Below are 16496 nucleotides of genomic sequence, written 5' to 3'. Positions count from 1 at the left end.
TTTTTTTTTGGTTTTTCGAGACAGGGTTTCTCTGTGTAGCCCTGGCTGTCCTGGAACTCACTTTGTAGACCAGGCTGGCCTCAAACTCAGAAATCTGACTGTCTCTGCCTCCCAAGTGCTGGGATTAAAGACGTGCTCAGCTCTTCCCGGTGACACAGTCAGCTAAGGCAGCTCTCCCCAAGCTTACTCATCCTTCACACTTACCCTAAGTACTGAAACCTCAGTGCAGCTCTCAGTGGTAAAACACTTGCCTGGCATCTATGAGGTCCGTAGTTCAATTTTCAGAATCCAAACACAAAGCAAGCAAACAAAAGCCAACGAACAAGGGGGCCTGGAGGGTCAAGAGACGTCAGTCAACAGGTGGATAACACTACCTACCTCGTGTCTGAGGAGATGGACCACAGAAACAGTAAGTTATGAATCTTTCTGATTTACCATCAGATTTTTCTTTTTCAGTACTGGGGATAACATTCCAGGCTTCAGGCATGCGAGGCAAGTGCTCTACTAGTGTGCTGAGCCTAGCCCCTGCTGAAAGGGATCCCCCCCCCTCCATGATCAAAGGCTCCAGAAACTTATCTTACCTCTTCCCTTAAATTTCAGGTTGCATGCACACCTGCACTCGCTATGCCTAACTCCCTTTTTCTCTTTTTCAGACTTTCTTTTAATTAATTAATCACGCATTAATTCCAGAAATATTCCCAATGGCACCCTGAGGGACTGATCCTCCGAGGCCTCTCTGGAGTAACTAACCCCAAAGAAACACTAACGACGTTCGGTAGAGGCAGCTGATCCTAGAGAAAGAATACTCATACTTAAAAGTTACCAAGTATCTTTCCGTCTAGAATTAATGGCGTTTTTCTTCTTTACCCTCGACCCCCCTTTTTACTGTGTTTTATCTGCATGTATGGCTGTGAACCACATACCTGCAGTGCCGTCGGAGGCCAGAAGAGGGCATAGGATCTCTTGGGACTAGAGTTTCCTGTGGTTCTGAACTCCCATTTGGGTGCTTGAAATTGAACCGGGATCCTCTGAAAGAGCAGTCAGTGCTTTTAATTGCTGAGCCATCTCTCCAGCTCCGGGAACTAAAGCTGCTTGCGGTAATGTTGAGAAGAGTTCCTTGAGAGCAGAAGCACAGCCTGACCTTGGCTGGTGCTGACAAGGAAGTGCCCACACATGTGGTAGAGTTTACTATGCGTGGGCAAAGGGTGTGGGGTTGTGGGATCGGGGAGTTTGACTGAGTCTCAATGAAAGCTGGTGCACTGCTTGTCTGGTCTCCGGGATGCAAATTTGAGGCGACCACCGTTTGCATACAGAGCAGGAAACCAAGCCTGATCCTGACTGAGGGCGGGCGGAGGCCAGGGGCAAGGGTATAAATCTTGCCAAAGGCTCTCCCGGTCCCTGCAGCTCCAGACCAGAGCTGATTCCGGGATAGGCTTCTTTTCAGGTGGGAGTTTCCTGGAATTAGGTAGGCAGATGCGAAAAGGGGCGGCTTCACACTTCTTGCGGCCCTCCCCTACCACACAATCTCACACAATCTCTCTCTCTCTCTCTCTCTCTCTCTCTCTCTCNTCTCTCTCTCTCTCTCTCTCTCTCTCTCTCTCTCTCTCTCTCTCTCACACACACACACACACACACACACACACACACACAGCAAAAGGAAGCTCGGGGCTACTTGGTGATGATAAGGGATGGCCTGAGGAGGTTGAGTTAGAGACCAGTACTTGGGAGGTGTACACCACCCCTTCTCCACTGTGTGCGGAGAACGTCCGAAGCTCCACGCTTTCAGAGGAAGGTGGACGAGGTAAGCTCCCTCGTCCTTAACAGATCCGGGAGCGCCAAGCTTCGGAACCCAGCGTCGGTCCGCAAGGGCGGGGAGGCCCCTAGCGGCAAGCAACCGCTTGGCCCTGCACTTCCTGCCCCGCCCAGGCGGGGTTCACGGAAGACGAATTTGGCCGGAGGGGCGTGGTCAACGCTGGCCGGAGGCCGCGGGGCGCGGCCAGGAGGCCTCCGGGCGCCCGCCCCACCCAGTCTCCTCCTTGCTGGCCCCATCGCCCGGAAGGCTGTCGGCTGAGGGCCGCCCGAATCTGCCCAGCCTTCCGTCTCCCGCCCCGCCCCGCCCCACCCCGCATTCCATAGGTGGGGGCACGGTGCTTTTTGTGTATTTTTTATTTGTTTAGAGTGCGTGTATCTGTGGGGGTAGAGCTCGTGCCATGGTGCATGTAAGGAGGTCAGAGGACAACTTGTGGGAGTTCGTTTTCTCTTTCCATCACGTGGGCTCTAGCAATCGAACTCAGATCCAGTGCCCAGGCAGTCCCTCTGGGCTAACTTCCTCCTGTCCAGCGGGGTTATGAAAAAGTCAAAACTGCAGTCACAGGTGTGAGACGTTCACGCACTTCAGGTCCCCTCCCCAAAAACCACAGAGGCAGAATAGGAGGGGGTCTAGCTTTCTCTTTAGTTATCACACTGAGGTGCTCAGGTCACAGAGAAGGCACTTAATCGGGAAGGTCATCTGATTCCGGCCAACCATCTTCTCTCCCTTCACCAACCCCCTTGGCACTTGTTTGTGGGTCCCCTTAACCCTCGTAATCTGGGGAGAGAGCCTAAGGGCTTGAACTGCAGACTGCAGGTATGGAGACGGGCTTTAAAAACAGAAGGCAGAAACCCGGGAGCTGCCCCCAGCCAGCGGGGGGTGGGGGTGGGGCCACGGAGGAGGCTGCATGGAACTGGGAAGGAGTTGGCACAGGAGAGACCAGCTTGGTTAAGGTTTGGAGACTCCAGAACCCCACAAGAAGGTTCCACCTCCTGTTGATACTCTGAAGGCACGTGACATCTGGGGCTTAGAGGCACCAAAAATGAAGCAGAGATGACCCCCTCCCTCTAAGCTAGTGGGACTAGCTCACTGCTGGGCACTGAAGGTACTCAATAAATGTTTTTTGAATGAAGAGTAAAAAGGGTTGAGGGTTGGGACAGAGAGAAGACTGGGCCTGACCCCTCAGCCCAGCTTATTCCATTCAGAAAAATAGTTTTAAAAATGTAAAAATCCTTTCCCTCCCTCCCCCAATTTCTGGGCCCAGGGAAGGGAAGGGTTAAGGGAAGAGTGCCTGTTCCCACCCTTTCCTTTCTCCTTCCCTTCAAAATCTATATACACATATACATATTTATATGGCACCACAGGGGCATCCTGCTGAGCCCCAGGGCTTTGGGGAGACTTGGGGCTTAAGTGAGATGTGGAGCAGCCATCAGCCTTGGACAAGCTGGACCAGGAGTTTTCCTCCCGAGGAAGGACCCAGCTCTTTGACAAGTGTATTATAATAGACTTTCTTCCTCTCCTGCCCATGTACAACACTGGTGAGGCACTGGCATCCCAGGAGGGAGGAGGGGAAGGGGAGAGATTGGTTCCTCTCAGGTCAGCCTAGAGCTGGGAAAAGCTGACCAGTAAAGAGGGTTCTATGGAAGGCACTTGGGTGTCCACTGTTCTCAGACTGGGGGGTGAGGGGACTCCAAGGCATGGGGCAGTAAAAACCCTGTCCCTACCCCCAAAGCAAAACTGGGGTGAAGAGGCCCAATTTGGCAGCAGAGAAACATGGCAGCGTGGAGAAGATAGAAGTGGGGAGCAGCAGGCAGGGCCCCCCAGGTCCCCTGAGAAGAGGGGAAGAAGTTTGAAGGCACTGACACAGGGGCCCAAGGGCTCACTGTCCTCCATGCAACACGGCAGGAGAGACACCTCTTCCCCAGGGCCTTGAACATGACACAGCCCGCACGTTTTAACAGCACAGGCAGGTGCCCAAAGTCTGCTGGAAAGAGGCACAGGCCTTGGTGAGAGGCAGGTCCTGGCCCCAAGACACCTCACTAGCTCCCAGGCCTAGGCTGTCTGAGCACTGAGTATACGTCGTCCACGCGGCTGAGTTGCTCAAAGAAGGGTAAGAGATCGTGTAGCTCAGTGTCACTCATGTTGTCAAACCACGAGGCCACTGGTACCTGGAGAGACGACATGAGGAGGGCTGGTGTCCCAGGGCGTCCCCTGTCCCGCCCAATCCCTGCCCACAAGGCACATACTTGTCTGGGTTTTGTTGTTTTGGCTTTTAGCAGCTGACAGTGAAATTCATTTGTAGATACCAGTAAGGAAAATGTCCACAAACATACTTAAGCTTACTGTTTCGTTCAGCAGGAGCCTAACGGGACTCACTGCCTTCACTCCATCCCATCAACAGGCCATGACTGGCAGCTTTGAAGACTGTCAGATGGGACTCCAGCCAGAGATAATAGGACATTACCAGCCCCCCACTACCACCACATGTAGGGCTGGGGAGCTCCCCCCACATATGCTCCGGCCCTGACTCAGCCACTGTGTCTCCTGTACTCACGGCATTGTCTGGGTGGAAGACATAGGAGGCGGGTGAGTTGTCTAGAATGAGCACACGCCGCAGGTCTCGGCCCAGCCTGCTCAGGTCCTTTACGTAGTTCCCCCGGTGGAAGACACACGACTCTCGAAACAGCCTGGCACGGAAGGCTCCCCACTTGTCCAGCAGATCAGCCACAGGGTCTGCATACTGGGGTAGGAGGTTAGTCACCTCAGAGTGAGTAATGTCCAGGTCTGCATGTTGAACATGGGAGGGTATTGGCTGACCCAGACCCCAGGCGAGGGAGGTGAGGGCTCACCTTGGCAAGGCTGGCAGTGAACAGCACACACTCAAAGAGCTCGCCCATTCGCTGCAGGAACTCGTCTACGTGGGGCCGCTTCAGCACATAGACCTAGGGAAGGATCTAGTGAGGGAGCTGCCGGCCAACAGGCTTAGGGGTGATCCATAAAAAGGGGGACAGGAACAGTGGAGGAGGAAGGGCAGTCTAAAGAGGCTGCCCCAACCATCCCCCCCTTCCTAAAGAGGATCAGAATGTGATCCCAGTGGTCCCACCTCACCTAGTGGGAGTCACTCCCTTTCCCACATTGGTTTTATCCAAATGCAGGAGTCCAGGTTAGCCCTCTCACCCCAAGGCTGCAGGGCACCGGCCCCCGAGCCAAGTAATGGAGAACAGGCTGGTCAGCACCACAACCTATCCTGAATTACTTGAACTGGGTCCCGGGCAGTGGGGGTAAGAGGGGAAAGAGGGCTCCACAAGACAGGACCAGAAGGAGCCCAGTCTGCAGGTCTGGGAGTCTGGCTCCATCTCTGGAGTACCAGGTAGTCTTGGGTTCTCACTCTGTCTGAGCTTTGGACATGGCCCATCTATCAAAGTCCCATGTGGGACTCTCTCAAGATTGGTGGGAGGAACCTGGGTGTAGTACAGACACCAAGCTCCCCACCTCCCTCTGACCCTCACCTGGTGGACCACTCCATCTATCTCCACCGGGATGATGAAGTCAGCGTTGTTCACTGGCTGTAAGGAAAGAAGAATGGCTGGAGCCGGCGGGGAAGGAATCCCAAGGGTGGAAAATCCAGCAAAGACCACCCCCCTCCAAGAAACTAGAGGCTGAGAGGTGCCGGGCAGCGCCCACCTTGAAGGAGCTGTGCACCAGGGTCTCGTCCAGGTCGATGACAACGCAGATCTTGTCTGAGTCCTGGGCCTTGGCCTCGGGAAGCAGGTACTGGACTGGGGTGTGCTGTGGGGAGGGCTGGGCTGGAAGGGCACCTCCTACATGGGCTTCCCTCCCCAAATCTCTCTATCTGAGGACCCAACCAGACCTTCTACCCCCTCCCCAGCTTTGGGGTCTTGCAAACTGTGAGCCAGGGGTAAGATAAATGGGTCGTTCTTCCTCACCTCATGAAGTTCCCACCAGCAAGGAAGGCATAACTGTGGGTTGGGAGGCTGCAGCAGGGCTGGGAAGGGGGAGGACCTAGCGGGCAAGCGCGTTCCCTCTCTGCACATTTTAGGATCTGCACATGTTATCAGTGAAGTTCGGCCTATACCCCTATGTGCATCTGCCAAGTCTACTTCCGGCTAGGTCCCAGTGCGTCCAAATCGCCACAAACCTTAGGGATGGCGCCATTTTCCTCCACCAGCAGGGGAGCCCCACTGTGGGCAGGTAGGGGCTCCCCATCATCCCGGCAGACACAGCAGAAGAGGGAATGGAGGATGCCCCGACTCCGGGGCTTCTGGGAAACTGCTGACTTCTGGTCACCTGAAGCAAGACATGAATGTGGGCACACTGGCCTGCAGGGGCCGCATGCACTGAGCACACAGAATGTGAGTATTCTTGCTCCATCAGGAGACACATGAGAGTGGCTCTGACTGGCTATCCTCCAGAACCCCCCCCCCCTCCAGGATCCCCCACCACGGGTCACTTCAGGGCCCCTGCAACTCTGCGACATAAGGAAATCTGGTGTGGGTAGGAAGGCAGCCACTTTCCTGAGTAGGTGGCTCGAGGAGGGGTCCGATTTTTCTCACGGTTGGCTCTCAATCACCTGACCCCACAGATGGACCTTACCTGAGCAGCCCCTGCTCAGGACCTTCAGGGCTCGGGGCCCTAGCGTCCACTCCCACTCTCCCTCCATTCTGTCTACCCAGTGAGTCCAAAGTCCTCATTGAGCCTGGGCCCAGAGGCTGGTGTCCCAGGGCTGTCAGCCCCGCCAGCCCCACCTCCTTCACCCCGCCCCGTCTCAACCTTAGACTTACTGAGCGGCAGCGGCCTGTCCAAACAGACAGACCTACCCCCACCAGTCTCTGGTCCTTTCTGCCTTCAGCCCCCACCCCCCAAGAGCTAGGACTGGACAGGGGACAAACCCGGAGTGACTTCACAATCTTGAGATTCACACGGGGGAGGGAGGGGTGAGCCCCACTCTTGCCAGCCCTAGGGGCTCCGCATAGGCGGGCAGCACCCCTTACAGGGTGGGTGCAAGCGTGCACAGGCTCGACGCCAACCGGCCTGGCCTGTGGCAGCCGGGGTGCCGCGTGCCCAGCTGGACACAAGCCCCCCCCCAGTCTGTTCTTGCAGGGCTGGAGGCTCTCTGCCTCCGAGGGTGTCGTCCGCACCTCCACGCGTGACGCCCGAGTTTGGGGGGGGGGGAACCTGGCTGCTGTGAGTGAGTTGGCGGGAGATCCCTGCAAGCCTCCCCAGCCCGCTGTCACCCCGGCACCCCTTCCAGACCTCAGCCCGGAGGGGGGCGGAGCCTCAGCGGGTGGCCGGGCGGCCGCCTCCCCCCCCCCACCTTCTCGTCCCATTGGCGCCAAACTGGGGGAGGGGGCGACGCCCGGGAGCCCGCCAGCCCCTCGCTCGCCTTCTGACTCAGTTTCCCCACCACGAGCAGACTCGAGCGCACCGCGGGCGCCAGGCCCCGCCCAGCGCCTCCGACTCTCGCGGAGTTCAAACTCTCTCTCTCGGCCGCACCGGCGGGGGCTCGGGCCGGGCCGGGCCGAGGCGCGCGCCCGGGGCAGCGGCAGCGACCGCGGCGCGGGGACGGCCCCCTAGCCCCGTCCTCCCCTCCCGCCGCCCGCCTACCTTTGCCCCGCAGCGGGCCCCGCGCCTCCTCCTTGCTGATCTGAGTAATGACGGCCGAGCTGTCCATGGGGCCCGGCGCGCTCCGCTCCGGCCGGACTCTGGCCCCGGCGCCCGGCCTCCCCCCCGGCTCGGGCCGGAATCGGGGCGCGGGGGGGAGGGGAGGGTGGGAGGGAGGGATCCCCGCGAGCTTCGGAGGGGAGGGGAGCCAGGTTCTCGGGGGGAGGGGGAGGGAGGGGGCGCGGAGGAAACTTTGTTACAACATGGAGTTTCCTCCCCGCGAGGCGGATGCAAACATGGAACCCGGGCGCCGTTTCAAGGCTTCCCCTTAAAAGGGCAACGGCTTCGGCGCGCCTGGGACTCGGCCGCCGCTTTCATCACTTCTGGGGCCCGGCGGGCTGGGAGGCGGGCCGGGTTCCTGCGGAGATCCAGGGGGCGTCGCCTCTCTTCCTGCGGTGTGCTGGCCGGACCGAGCGTCTGCGGCTGCGTGGCAGAGCGGACAGCGGTAACCCGCCGCTGCGGGCCGTGGAGCCCCGGGGCTTGAGGCCCGCCCCAAGCGCCCGATCGGGGAGGACGTCGGGGCTCCACCTCCGCGCATTCCAAAGTGCTGACACGAGCTGCCTCCGTTAGTTCCTCTGGAAAATGGGATGACGCTAACTTTCTGTAAAATGGGCTTGAATTTTTTTAAAAAAAAAATTGAAATATTTTATGTGTATGGCCTGTAAATATATATATATATGTATGTGCTCCACGTATTTGTAGTGCACTCTGAGGCCCGAAGAGGGCGTCAGATTCCTCTGGAACTGGAGTTCATAGCCCGTGTGGGCCCTAGGAATGGAAATAGGGTTCTTTTAAGAGTGACATGTGTCCCTGAGCCATCTTTCCAGCCCCTAAAAAATGTAAAGTTATATTTATTTGTGTGTGGAGCGTACACGTTCAACGAATGGAGATCACAAGTTCTCTTCCACTCTTTGGGAGAGGCATCAAACCCAGGTGGTCAGGCTTGCCAGTAGGCACCTTTACCCCCTAAGCCTTCTCACCGCCTGTACAATGAGTCTTTTGTCTAACGTTGTGAATATCCCGCTCCCCCCCCCAAAGGCATTCCTTGCTAGGTCCGGTTATGCAAACTCATCAAATTATGGAATTGTAGAAAGATTGATTTTTTGTGTATGTATGCCGGAGCCTTCAAAGGCCAGAAGAGGGCGCCATCCCCTGGAGCAGGAGTTGGAGGCAGTTGTTAGCCGTGAGTGCTGGCACCTGAACTCAGGTGGCCTGTGTGAGCAGGGACTGAGTCACCTCTTCTGCCCTAAATGATGTTCGTGGTCCAACTGTAACTATCAGCATTCACTGCAGCCTCGAGTACATCCCAGGACTGAAAAGTCCACTTCGGCGCCTACCGTTACCGATTGTCCTGTGGCAAACCTCGCCCTCTTCCCCTGCCAAACCCTGGCAGAAGCCGAGCCTCTGCTGCTCAGGGAGCCTCGTATCTTGTACGTGCTGTTCCCTCGGCTTGGAACGTGCCCCTCGTCCCTTGGCAGAGCCTAATCCCATCCAACTAGAAGAAATACCACCTTGTTTAGAGGCCCTCCACCCCCACCCCACCGCCCCTATCTATGATTATTAGAGGGGCCGGGTCTAGGGCTGGTTGTGTTCCGAGTGATCAGGGGACGCCCGCCGAGGGAGGGCCCAGCGCCCAAGGGCGGGCGCCTGAGACTGCAACCATTCAGATTTTAAACACACGTGTCACCGGATCTGTGGTGACACACCCCAGCCAGAACCTGAATCTGCGTTTGCACACAGAGTCTTCTCGCAGGAAGCCCCCCAGTTGCGCCGCTCTAGGGCTGCGGTTCGTTTATTTTTTATTTTTCCTGTCTTACAAAGTTCCTTTCATTCGCCTTAATTTAAAAAACACGAATGCCAAGCCTTGACATGCACGCCTCACTTCCTCCCCTGGGCCCTGTGGCCGGGTGTGGTGGGGTGGGCGTCCTGTGGCTTCCCAGCAGAGAGCGGGCTGGGAGCCTGGCCCCTGCTCTGCGTGCGCCCGAGCTGCGAGTGTGGGGCGCTGATCCCTGACCCCTCCTTCTGCCCTTGGGGAGCCCCAAGCCTACCATCCTTACACCCCAAGGTCTTCGCCTCCCGTGTGTTGGTGCCCAGGGGCGCGCGCTCTTAATTGCACTCGGGATCTAGCGGGCTCCTCGGAAAGATCCCCTTCTTGCCTTTATGACAGAAGAGGGACAGCTTGGGAAAAATGAAGCCTTCAGCCCAGGCCCTTCCACCTCTCTCTGAGCGCTTCTTCTTGGCCAGGCCCACCGGGGGTGCCTCTGCTTTCTTAGCTGGGCCTGCACTGTTTCCAGAAGGAAATGTGTGACCCGAAGTTGAATGAGCCCGGGTCTTGTTTGTTTCCTCGCAGGGGAGCATGGCTCGATCTCCACTGCTGTCTCCCCTCACCCAGCAGTTGGTGAGGGGCTTTACCCACACAGTCTATTATGATTTTTTTTTTTTTTTAGAGATTTATTATTTTATGTAGAGGAGTATACCAGACACTCCAGAAGAAGGTATCCCGTTACAGAGGGTTGTGAGCCACCATGTGGTTGCTAGGAATTGAACTCAGGACCTCTGGTAGAGCAGTCAGTGCTCTTAACCACTGAGCCATCTCTCCAGCCCCTAAGACTATTATTTTAACACCCATCATCCCCAAGAAAAAACAATGGTGTGGACTGCCTTCCGGGACTAAGCAGGATACCGTGGGGCACCTGAGACAAGGGTCCTGCCCTCCAGCTCCTCAGTTTCCTGCTTGTGGACTGGACAGGAGCTCTGGTAGGAAGCCCTTAGCCGGCTCCCCCGAAGCAGTTATGCGCGGACTGACTCCCACCGAGGGCTATGGAGCTGCGGGGGTGGGTGGGGAGCCTAAGGTGGGCCTCGTTCCTTAAATTCAACTTGAGTTTGGGGGCTGAGGTCTTTAGGGCCACCGCGGGGACAGAGGAGCACTAAGTTCCCGCCCCTGGCTGGAAATGGCGACCTTATCCCCGACCTTGGGCCTGGGTAAATCAGACAGGTTGGCTGAATTCGAGCACTCCAGAGGCAGAGGCAGGCAGATGTCTGAGTTCAAGGCCAGTCTCTTCTACAGAGTGAGTTCCAGGGCAGCCAGGGCTACACAGGGAAACCCTGTGGCGTGGGGCGGGTTAAATCATTATTTTTGAGTGTGTGAGCAGGCATGTGTCATAATACATGTGTGGAGCTAGAGAATCCAGCCATGTGTGTCCCAAGGACGGAACTCTGGTCTTTGGGAATGGTGACTGGTACCCTGACATACTGAGTCATCTCACTGACCCCAAGATTTTATTATTATTATTATTAATTTTGAGAGCGAGTCTCCCTACAGAGCCTTTGCTGGACTGAAACTTGCTACTAAGCCTGAGCTGGCTTGCCTCCAGTGCATGGAGCTCCACCGGCTTCTGTCTCCAGAGCGCTGATATTAAGGAGTGTGCCAGTGTCGCTAAGATTTATTTTTACGTATATGTGTTAGTGTATGCAGTGAGTGTTGGGGTGCCTTTGGAAGCTTGAAGAGTGTCCTGTCCCCTGAGCTGGGGTTCCAGGCTGTTGTTAGCTGCCATGTTAGCTCGTGCAGGAGGAGCTGGGGTGTTCAGTCCTAAGGAGGTCAGTGTTCAGTAAGTGTTCCGAGCCAAACTTACCTTCTCAGCGCCCAGTTCTAAGTCCTAAACGTAAACGTAACTAGTCATATGATCAGTTTTTCCCTCCTTCTGGGTCCCCCAACCCCATTCCACAGCGTCTGAGAACCAAGAACTGTGGACACACTCACTGACAGCCCTTTCTTATTTAACTTTCAAAATCCTGTGCTCAATAGTCCTCCAGAACTCACTGTGTCAGGTGCGGGCCTCATCCTGCCCTCACTTAGCCCTCCCACCCTCTTCCCCTGGGAGCTCCCGGACAGCTGACATCCTCTTTAATTCGGGACTTTTACCTCTCCTCCACTTCTAACCCAGGGCTTATCACAAAAATTTTTTTTTAAAAATGAAAAATAAATAAAGCATTCAATTAGTGCCAAGTGAATTGCCAGAATGTGCACCAAGTTGGGGAACACGGGAGAAATTGGAGGGGAATCTGGAGATGCTTTCTTTGCCAGCCCCCTACCCCTTTATTATCTGGGGTCCCATCTTCTCCAGCAGCAGGCGCTAAGGCGAGGGGAAGTCCTCTTTCTTGCTCAGGCACCCAGACCTCTCCCTTCGCTGCTCCTTTTGGGCCCCACTCTTTTCGTTGCCCTTTTAAGAAAGAGGAAATTCTTTTCATAAACAAGCGCCCCACTCTGAGCGCCAGTCCACGGCCTTCCCAGCTGGGTTCCGGGGCATGGGAGCTACTTTCAGACAGCGAAGCTCCCCCAGGCTGGACCCTGGGGAAAGGGTCCCCGGTCACCCCTTCCCCCGAGCGGCTCTGAGCCGTTCTAGGCTACAGTGCAAGGAACCGGAGGAGTCAGGAGGAGGGACTTAGGGGAGCCTAGAAACTGCCTAGGGAGCGTCTGCAAAGTGCTAGGTCTTCACAGGGCGAAGGGGCCCGGGACGCTGTCTGCCGAGGAGGGGGGTTCCCCGCCCACGCCGCTCCTCCCTGCCCGGGGGCCGGGGTGGCCTCTGCGGCCCTGGGAGAAAGCACCCTCCTCTCACCTGAGTTCCGCTTGCCCTTGAAGGACAGGGCCTAGGCCGGAGTGTGGGCGCTCGGGAGGGAGCGTCCCTGCCCCTAGGGGGAGCTGAGAGTGGAGCGCAGGGAACCCTAATAGCGCAGCGTGGGAGTCCGGTCAGCCCAGTTCCCTGGGGAGATGGCAAATGAATTGGGCCTTGAAGGCACAGACTTTTGGGTTCTTTATGGCCTGGCTCCTGAAAGACAAGGGACAGTTTCTAGGTTTTACTCTCTGGAAAACAGGTTTCCGTACAGTCATTTGGAGGGTTCGGGTTTTGACGTTTAGATTTTCTAGCGCTTTGGAACAGAGGGGAGCTACCCTTTGGTTCATCGGACTATTTCTAATTTTTTAAGTTTCTTCCAGTCCGACCCTTCCTCCCCTCACGTTTGTCAGATTCTCCTCCTCCTCTTGGACTCACTTTATAACAAGAGAATAACCTAGAACTCTTTAAGATTTTTTTTTTTTTGAAGATTTACTTATTTATTTTATATATGTGGGGACACTGTTGCTGTCTTCAGACACACCAGAAGAGGGCATCGGATCCCATTACGGATGGTTGTGAGCCACCATGTGGTTCCTGGGATTTGAACTCAGGACCTCTAGAAGAGCAATCAGTGCTCTTAACCGCTGAGCCATCTCTCTCCAGCCCCGACTTAGAACTCTTCATCTTCCACTCCCTGGAGTGAGACAGTGGAGTCGTGGCGGTTCTGTTTGGGTTCTGTTTGAGGCGGTCTAGGAACTGGAGTTAAGCTCAGTTGAAAGCCACCACGTGGATGATGGGAATTGAATCCCTGTCTTCTGAAAGGGTGGCTGGTGTTCTTGACGCCTGAGCTATCTCTCGCCCCAGGTACTGTGTTTTTTAAGTCTCTTAGGTTATGGTGATAAGAAGGGTGTCATTTTACTCTGAGGTAAAGCACTTGTCCAAACTGGAAACCGGTAACCCAGAAAGCCGGTAGGGGACCTCCAATCGCCCTGCTGTGTCTGTCCTGTTGCCTCTCTGCTTGCCGGATGCTGCAGTCACCCAGAACCCTGCAAGCCTCCCTGCTCCTCCCCGGTAGGGAGCCCATAGAGGAAGTGCCGGTGGGAGCTGTGGGTCAGGAAGGTAGCTCCGTGGGCGATGCAACAGGTCCAGGCCTGGGGAAGGACCATGAGTGGAGGAGAGGCCAGAGCTCCGCAGAAGCCCCCTGTGTCTCCCTCTCCTGCCTTCCCTGCCCCGTGGCTGACCCCAGATAAGTACCAGATAAACAGTCAGGCCCAAGTAACCTATGGCGAGCAGAGCCACGAGGCCGAAGAAGGCAGGGTGCGGGAGGCTGGGCAGGTAGCTGATCACAAAGTACAGGTTGATGGCGCAGACCAGTGCCATGATGCAGGAAGTGACGACTTTGCTCAACCTGGGAGAAGAATGGATGCTCAGGGCTGGCTGGATACAGCTGGGCCACCTGGATGCTCTCCCCACCTCAGGCCACCCCCATCCTCAGGACCACCTGTGTCGTCTAGAGCAGACAGACCCCATTAGCCACTTGGAGGCTCTTCAGGCTCCATTACTGACAGGATTTGGCAAGGAGTGTGCCCACCAAACCCTGGTTCCCATACTTAGTAGCTGTGCGACACTGGGCAAGTTCTTTATGGTCTTGGGGCCTTGGTTTCATGGGAAGGTGGAGATAACAGTTGTTGCCTCTGCGTGGCTGAGAGTACAGAAAGCGGGACCGCGGTGGTCGAGGGTGGTCGGGGAAGGGCGTACTCACCGGCCGTTGGCAAACTCCTGCATGACAGCTGGCATGCTGGTGAAAGTCAAAATGGGCAGCACAGCGAAGGGCAGCTGTGGGCAGGGGTGGAGACTGAGGCAGAGAGACCCTGCCTTGGCACAGCAGGGAGTGGGAGTGGGGAGTTCTGCCTCTCCTCTAGCTGGCAGCCTTTGGGAACTTTCCCTAAGAGCCCCGAGCAGCCAGGCAATGGTGGCCTTTAATCCCAGCACTTGGGTGGTAGAGGCAGGTGGATTTCTGAGTTCGAGGCCAGCCTGGTCTACAAAGTGAGTTTCAGGACAGCCAGGGCTACACACAGAAACCTTATCTCAACCCCCGCCCCCCCCCCCAAAAAAAAAAAAAAACAAGCCCTGAGCAGTATTCTGTGTCTTGAAAGTATGCAGGGCTCTCAGACTGCTGGAATTTGAATGTCAGTCAGCTCAGCCTCCAGTCAACCAACCCAATGCATTGATTTTTATATCTGTGGAATGGGGACAGCGGGGACTCTTGCTTTTTGGTGTGACTGTAGAATCCTGTGAGTGTTTAAGGCAAACCCTGTAGGACTTTTGGAAGGTGGGGAGGGGGCTGCTGTGCTCCTAGACTACGGGGCTCACCAGCAGACTCTGTAGGACATTGAGTAGATCGTTGAGGCCGGACAGGTCCCTCAGGTCTCGGAAGACAGCCACCAACACAGTGGGCAGGATGGCGCAAGAGCGAGTGAGAAGGACCCGTGCGAAGCGGGACCACCGCAGCTTAAGGAAGCCCTGGGTGGGATCAAGCACCCTGGTGGGGCTACGTGGCCTCAGTAGTCTCAGACGCCCACTTCCAACCCCCCCACCCCATGCATTTGTCTGTGTTGGAAATAGGGGGTTAGATCTGACTCCTGTTGGTGGGAGAAAGGACGAGCGGGAGAGGGAGGATTCCCATAACTGGTTTGCTGACTATGGAACACCTTTGGAGGATTCTGTCATCTTACCCTTCTGCAACTCAGAAAGACCCAGCGTCCAAACCTCTAACAGTGTGTCTGCTGTCCTTGGGCCCTCGATACCCACCTCCATCACGAACTGTCCTGCATAGGTGCCGGTCATAGTAGAACTCTGCCCCGCTGCCAGGAGACCTACTGCCCAGATGTAGAGGGCCGCAGGGCCAAAGAGACAGCCTAGGATCACACCCTAGAAGGAGGAGGCGTGATCAGACAGAGGTCCGGCCCAATCGAGGCCCCACCCCCGACAAGGCGTGGCCAAGCATTGGGCTTGAGTGGCACTTACTCCTTGATAAATATCCACTGACACTGTGTTGTTGTCCCTGGGGAAGATCTTAGCATAGTTCTGGAGGCTGCTGTTGGCACAGATGTTGAACTGCAGGCCGGGAGTCAGTACGAAGGACGTGGGAAAACACAAACTCACTTTTGAAAAATCAGGACCCCAGCTAGGCCCCCACCCAGGCTGTCCAGGTTGGCGGTGGTGGTCACGCATGCCTTAAAGACTCCTAGCACTTGGGAGGCAGAGGTAGGCAGATCTCTGTAAATTCAAGGCTAGCCTTGTTTATAGAGCGAGCTCCAGGACAGCTCAGGCTATACAGAGAAACCCTGGTCTCAAATAAAAAAACAACAACAAAAAGAAAACCTGAGGCCCTGCAGGCTATGTCTGCCTAGACACACTGCTAAAAATGGTTTGAGGGTTTTTTTTTTTTTTTTTTTTTTTTTTTTGAGACAGGGTTTCTCTTTGTAGTCTTGGCTGTCCTGGAACTCACTTTGTAGACCAGGCTGGCCTCAAACTCAGAAATCCGCCTGCCTCTGCCTCCGAGTGCTGGGATTAAAGGCGAGCACCACTACACCCAGCTTTTGAGTTTTGTTTTGTTTTTCGTTTTCTTTTTTTCTTTTCTTTTCTTTTCTCTTTTTTTTTTTTCTTTTTTTTTTTTTGAGATAAAGTGTCTCTATATAACTGGGTCTGTCTTGGAATACCCTGGTGTAGAGCAGGCTAGCCTTGAACTCACAGAGATCTGTCTTCTTTTGCCTACTGAGTGCTAGGATTTAAGTTATGAGCCACCATGCCCAGCTTGGTCTTATTTCTCTTGCTGTGAATGTGTTGTTAGAATTTACAATGCAGCTTCCAGGTGAGAACTGGGCTTTCGGGCTCTGGGGTCAGTACACTGGTGTTGGCACCACATTCCACAGCCCCACTCCCACCCCCCTTCCTTCATCCAAGAGCCTGTAGTCACTTGAACTTGAAAATAGGCTTCCGCAGCGCAGTGGTGGCGCACTTGGAAGGCAAAGGCAGGCGGATTTCTGAGTTCGAGGCCAGCCTGGACAGTGAGCTCCAGGAGAGCCAGGGCTATACGGAGAAACCCTGTCTCAGAAAAAGAAAAGAAAAGAAAAGAAAAGAAAAGAAAAGAAAAGAAAAGAAAAGAAAAGAAAGAGCTTCCACCAAGTGGTGGTGGTGCACGCCTTTAAAGCCAGCACTTGGGAGGCTGAGGCAGGCGGATATCTGAGTTCAAGGCCAGCCTGGTTCTACAAAGTGAGTTCCAGGACAGCCAGAGCTACACAGAGAAACCCTGTCTTGAAAAGAAAGAAAGAAAGAAAGAAAGAAAGAAAGAAAGAAAGAAAGAAAGAAAGAAAGAAAGAAAGAAAGAA

The 16496-nt window shown here is 55.3% G+C and overlaps 2 protein-coding genes across 3 annotated transcripts in view; both read right to left on the bottom strand.

Moving 5' to 3' along the window:
* Positions 1-2148: 2148 nt before the first annotated feature.
* Positions 2149-7914, bottom strand: Ctdsp1 (CTD small phosphatase 1). Of its 2 annotated transcripts, none has more exons than XM_021197744.2 (7): positions 7436-7914; positions 5970-6118; positions 5495-5599; positions 5320-5376; positions 4660-4752; positions 4365-4550; positions 2149-3978 (listed from the first exon to the last, which is right to left on the bottom strand). In XM_021197744.2, exons 1-7 carry the CDS (start codon positions 7500-7502, stop codon positions 3850-3852), a joined length of 786 nt encoding a protein of 261 aa, XP_021053403.1. In that variant the 5' UTR covers positions 7503-7914; the 3' UTR covers positions 2149-3849. The 2 variants fall into 2 exon arrangements, with proteins under 2 accessions (XP_021053403.1, XP_029395008.1); XM_029539148.1 differs by lacking the exon at positions 7436-7914 and adding an exon at positions 6425-6533 and having other exon boundaries at positions 2429-3978.
* A 4661-nt stretch (positions 7915-12575) lies between these two features.
* Slc11a1 (solute carrier family 11 member 1) overlaps positions 12576-16496 on the bottom strand; it is an 11856-nt gene continuing 7935 nt past the window's right edge. Inside the window, exons 10-15 of the mRNA XM_021198140.1 lie at positions 15133-15222; positions 14917-15036; positions 14479-14628; positions 13868-13941; positions 13360-13513; positions 12576-13256 (exon numbers count right to left, since the gene is read on the bottom strand). Of these exons, the coding sequence (XP_021053799.1) occupies positions 13140-13256; positions 13360-13513; positions 13868-13941; positions 14479-14628; positions 14917-15036; positions 15133-15222 (705 nt within the window). The 3' untranslated portion in view covers positions 12576-13139. The remainder of the gene's footprint in view (positions 13257-13359; positions 13514-13867; positions 13942-14478; positions 14629-14916; positions 15037-15132; positions 15223-16496) is intronic.

The sequence above is a fragment of the Mus pahari genome, chromosome 5, assembly GCF_900095145.1.
Source record: "Mus pahari chromosome 5, PAHARI_EIJ_v1.1, whole genome shotgun sequence".
In the NCBI taxonomy this organism is placed as follows: Eukaryota; Metazoa; Chordata; class Mammalia; order Rodentia; family Muridae; genus Mus; species Mus pahari.
Note: the sequence above shows the minus strand (reverse complement) of the source record. Positions and strands in the feature narration are given on the sequence as shown.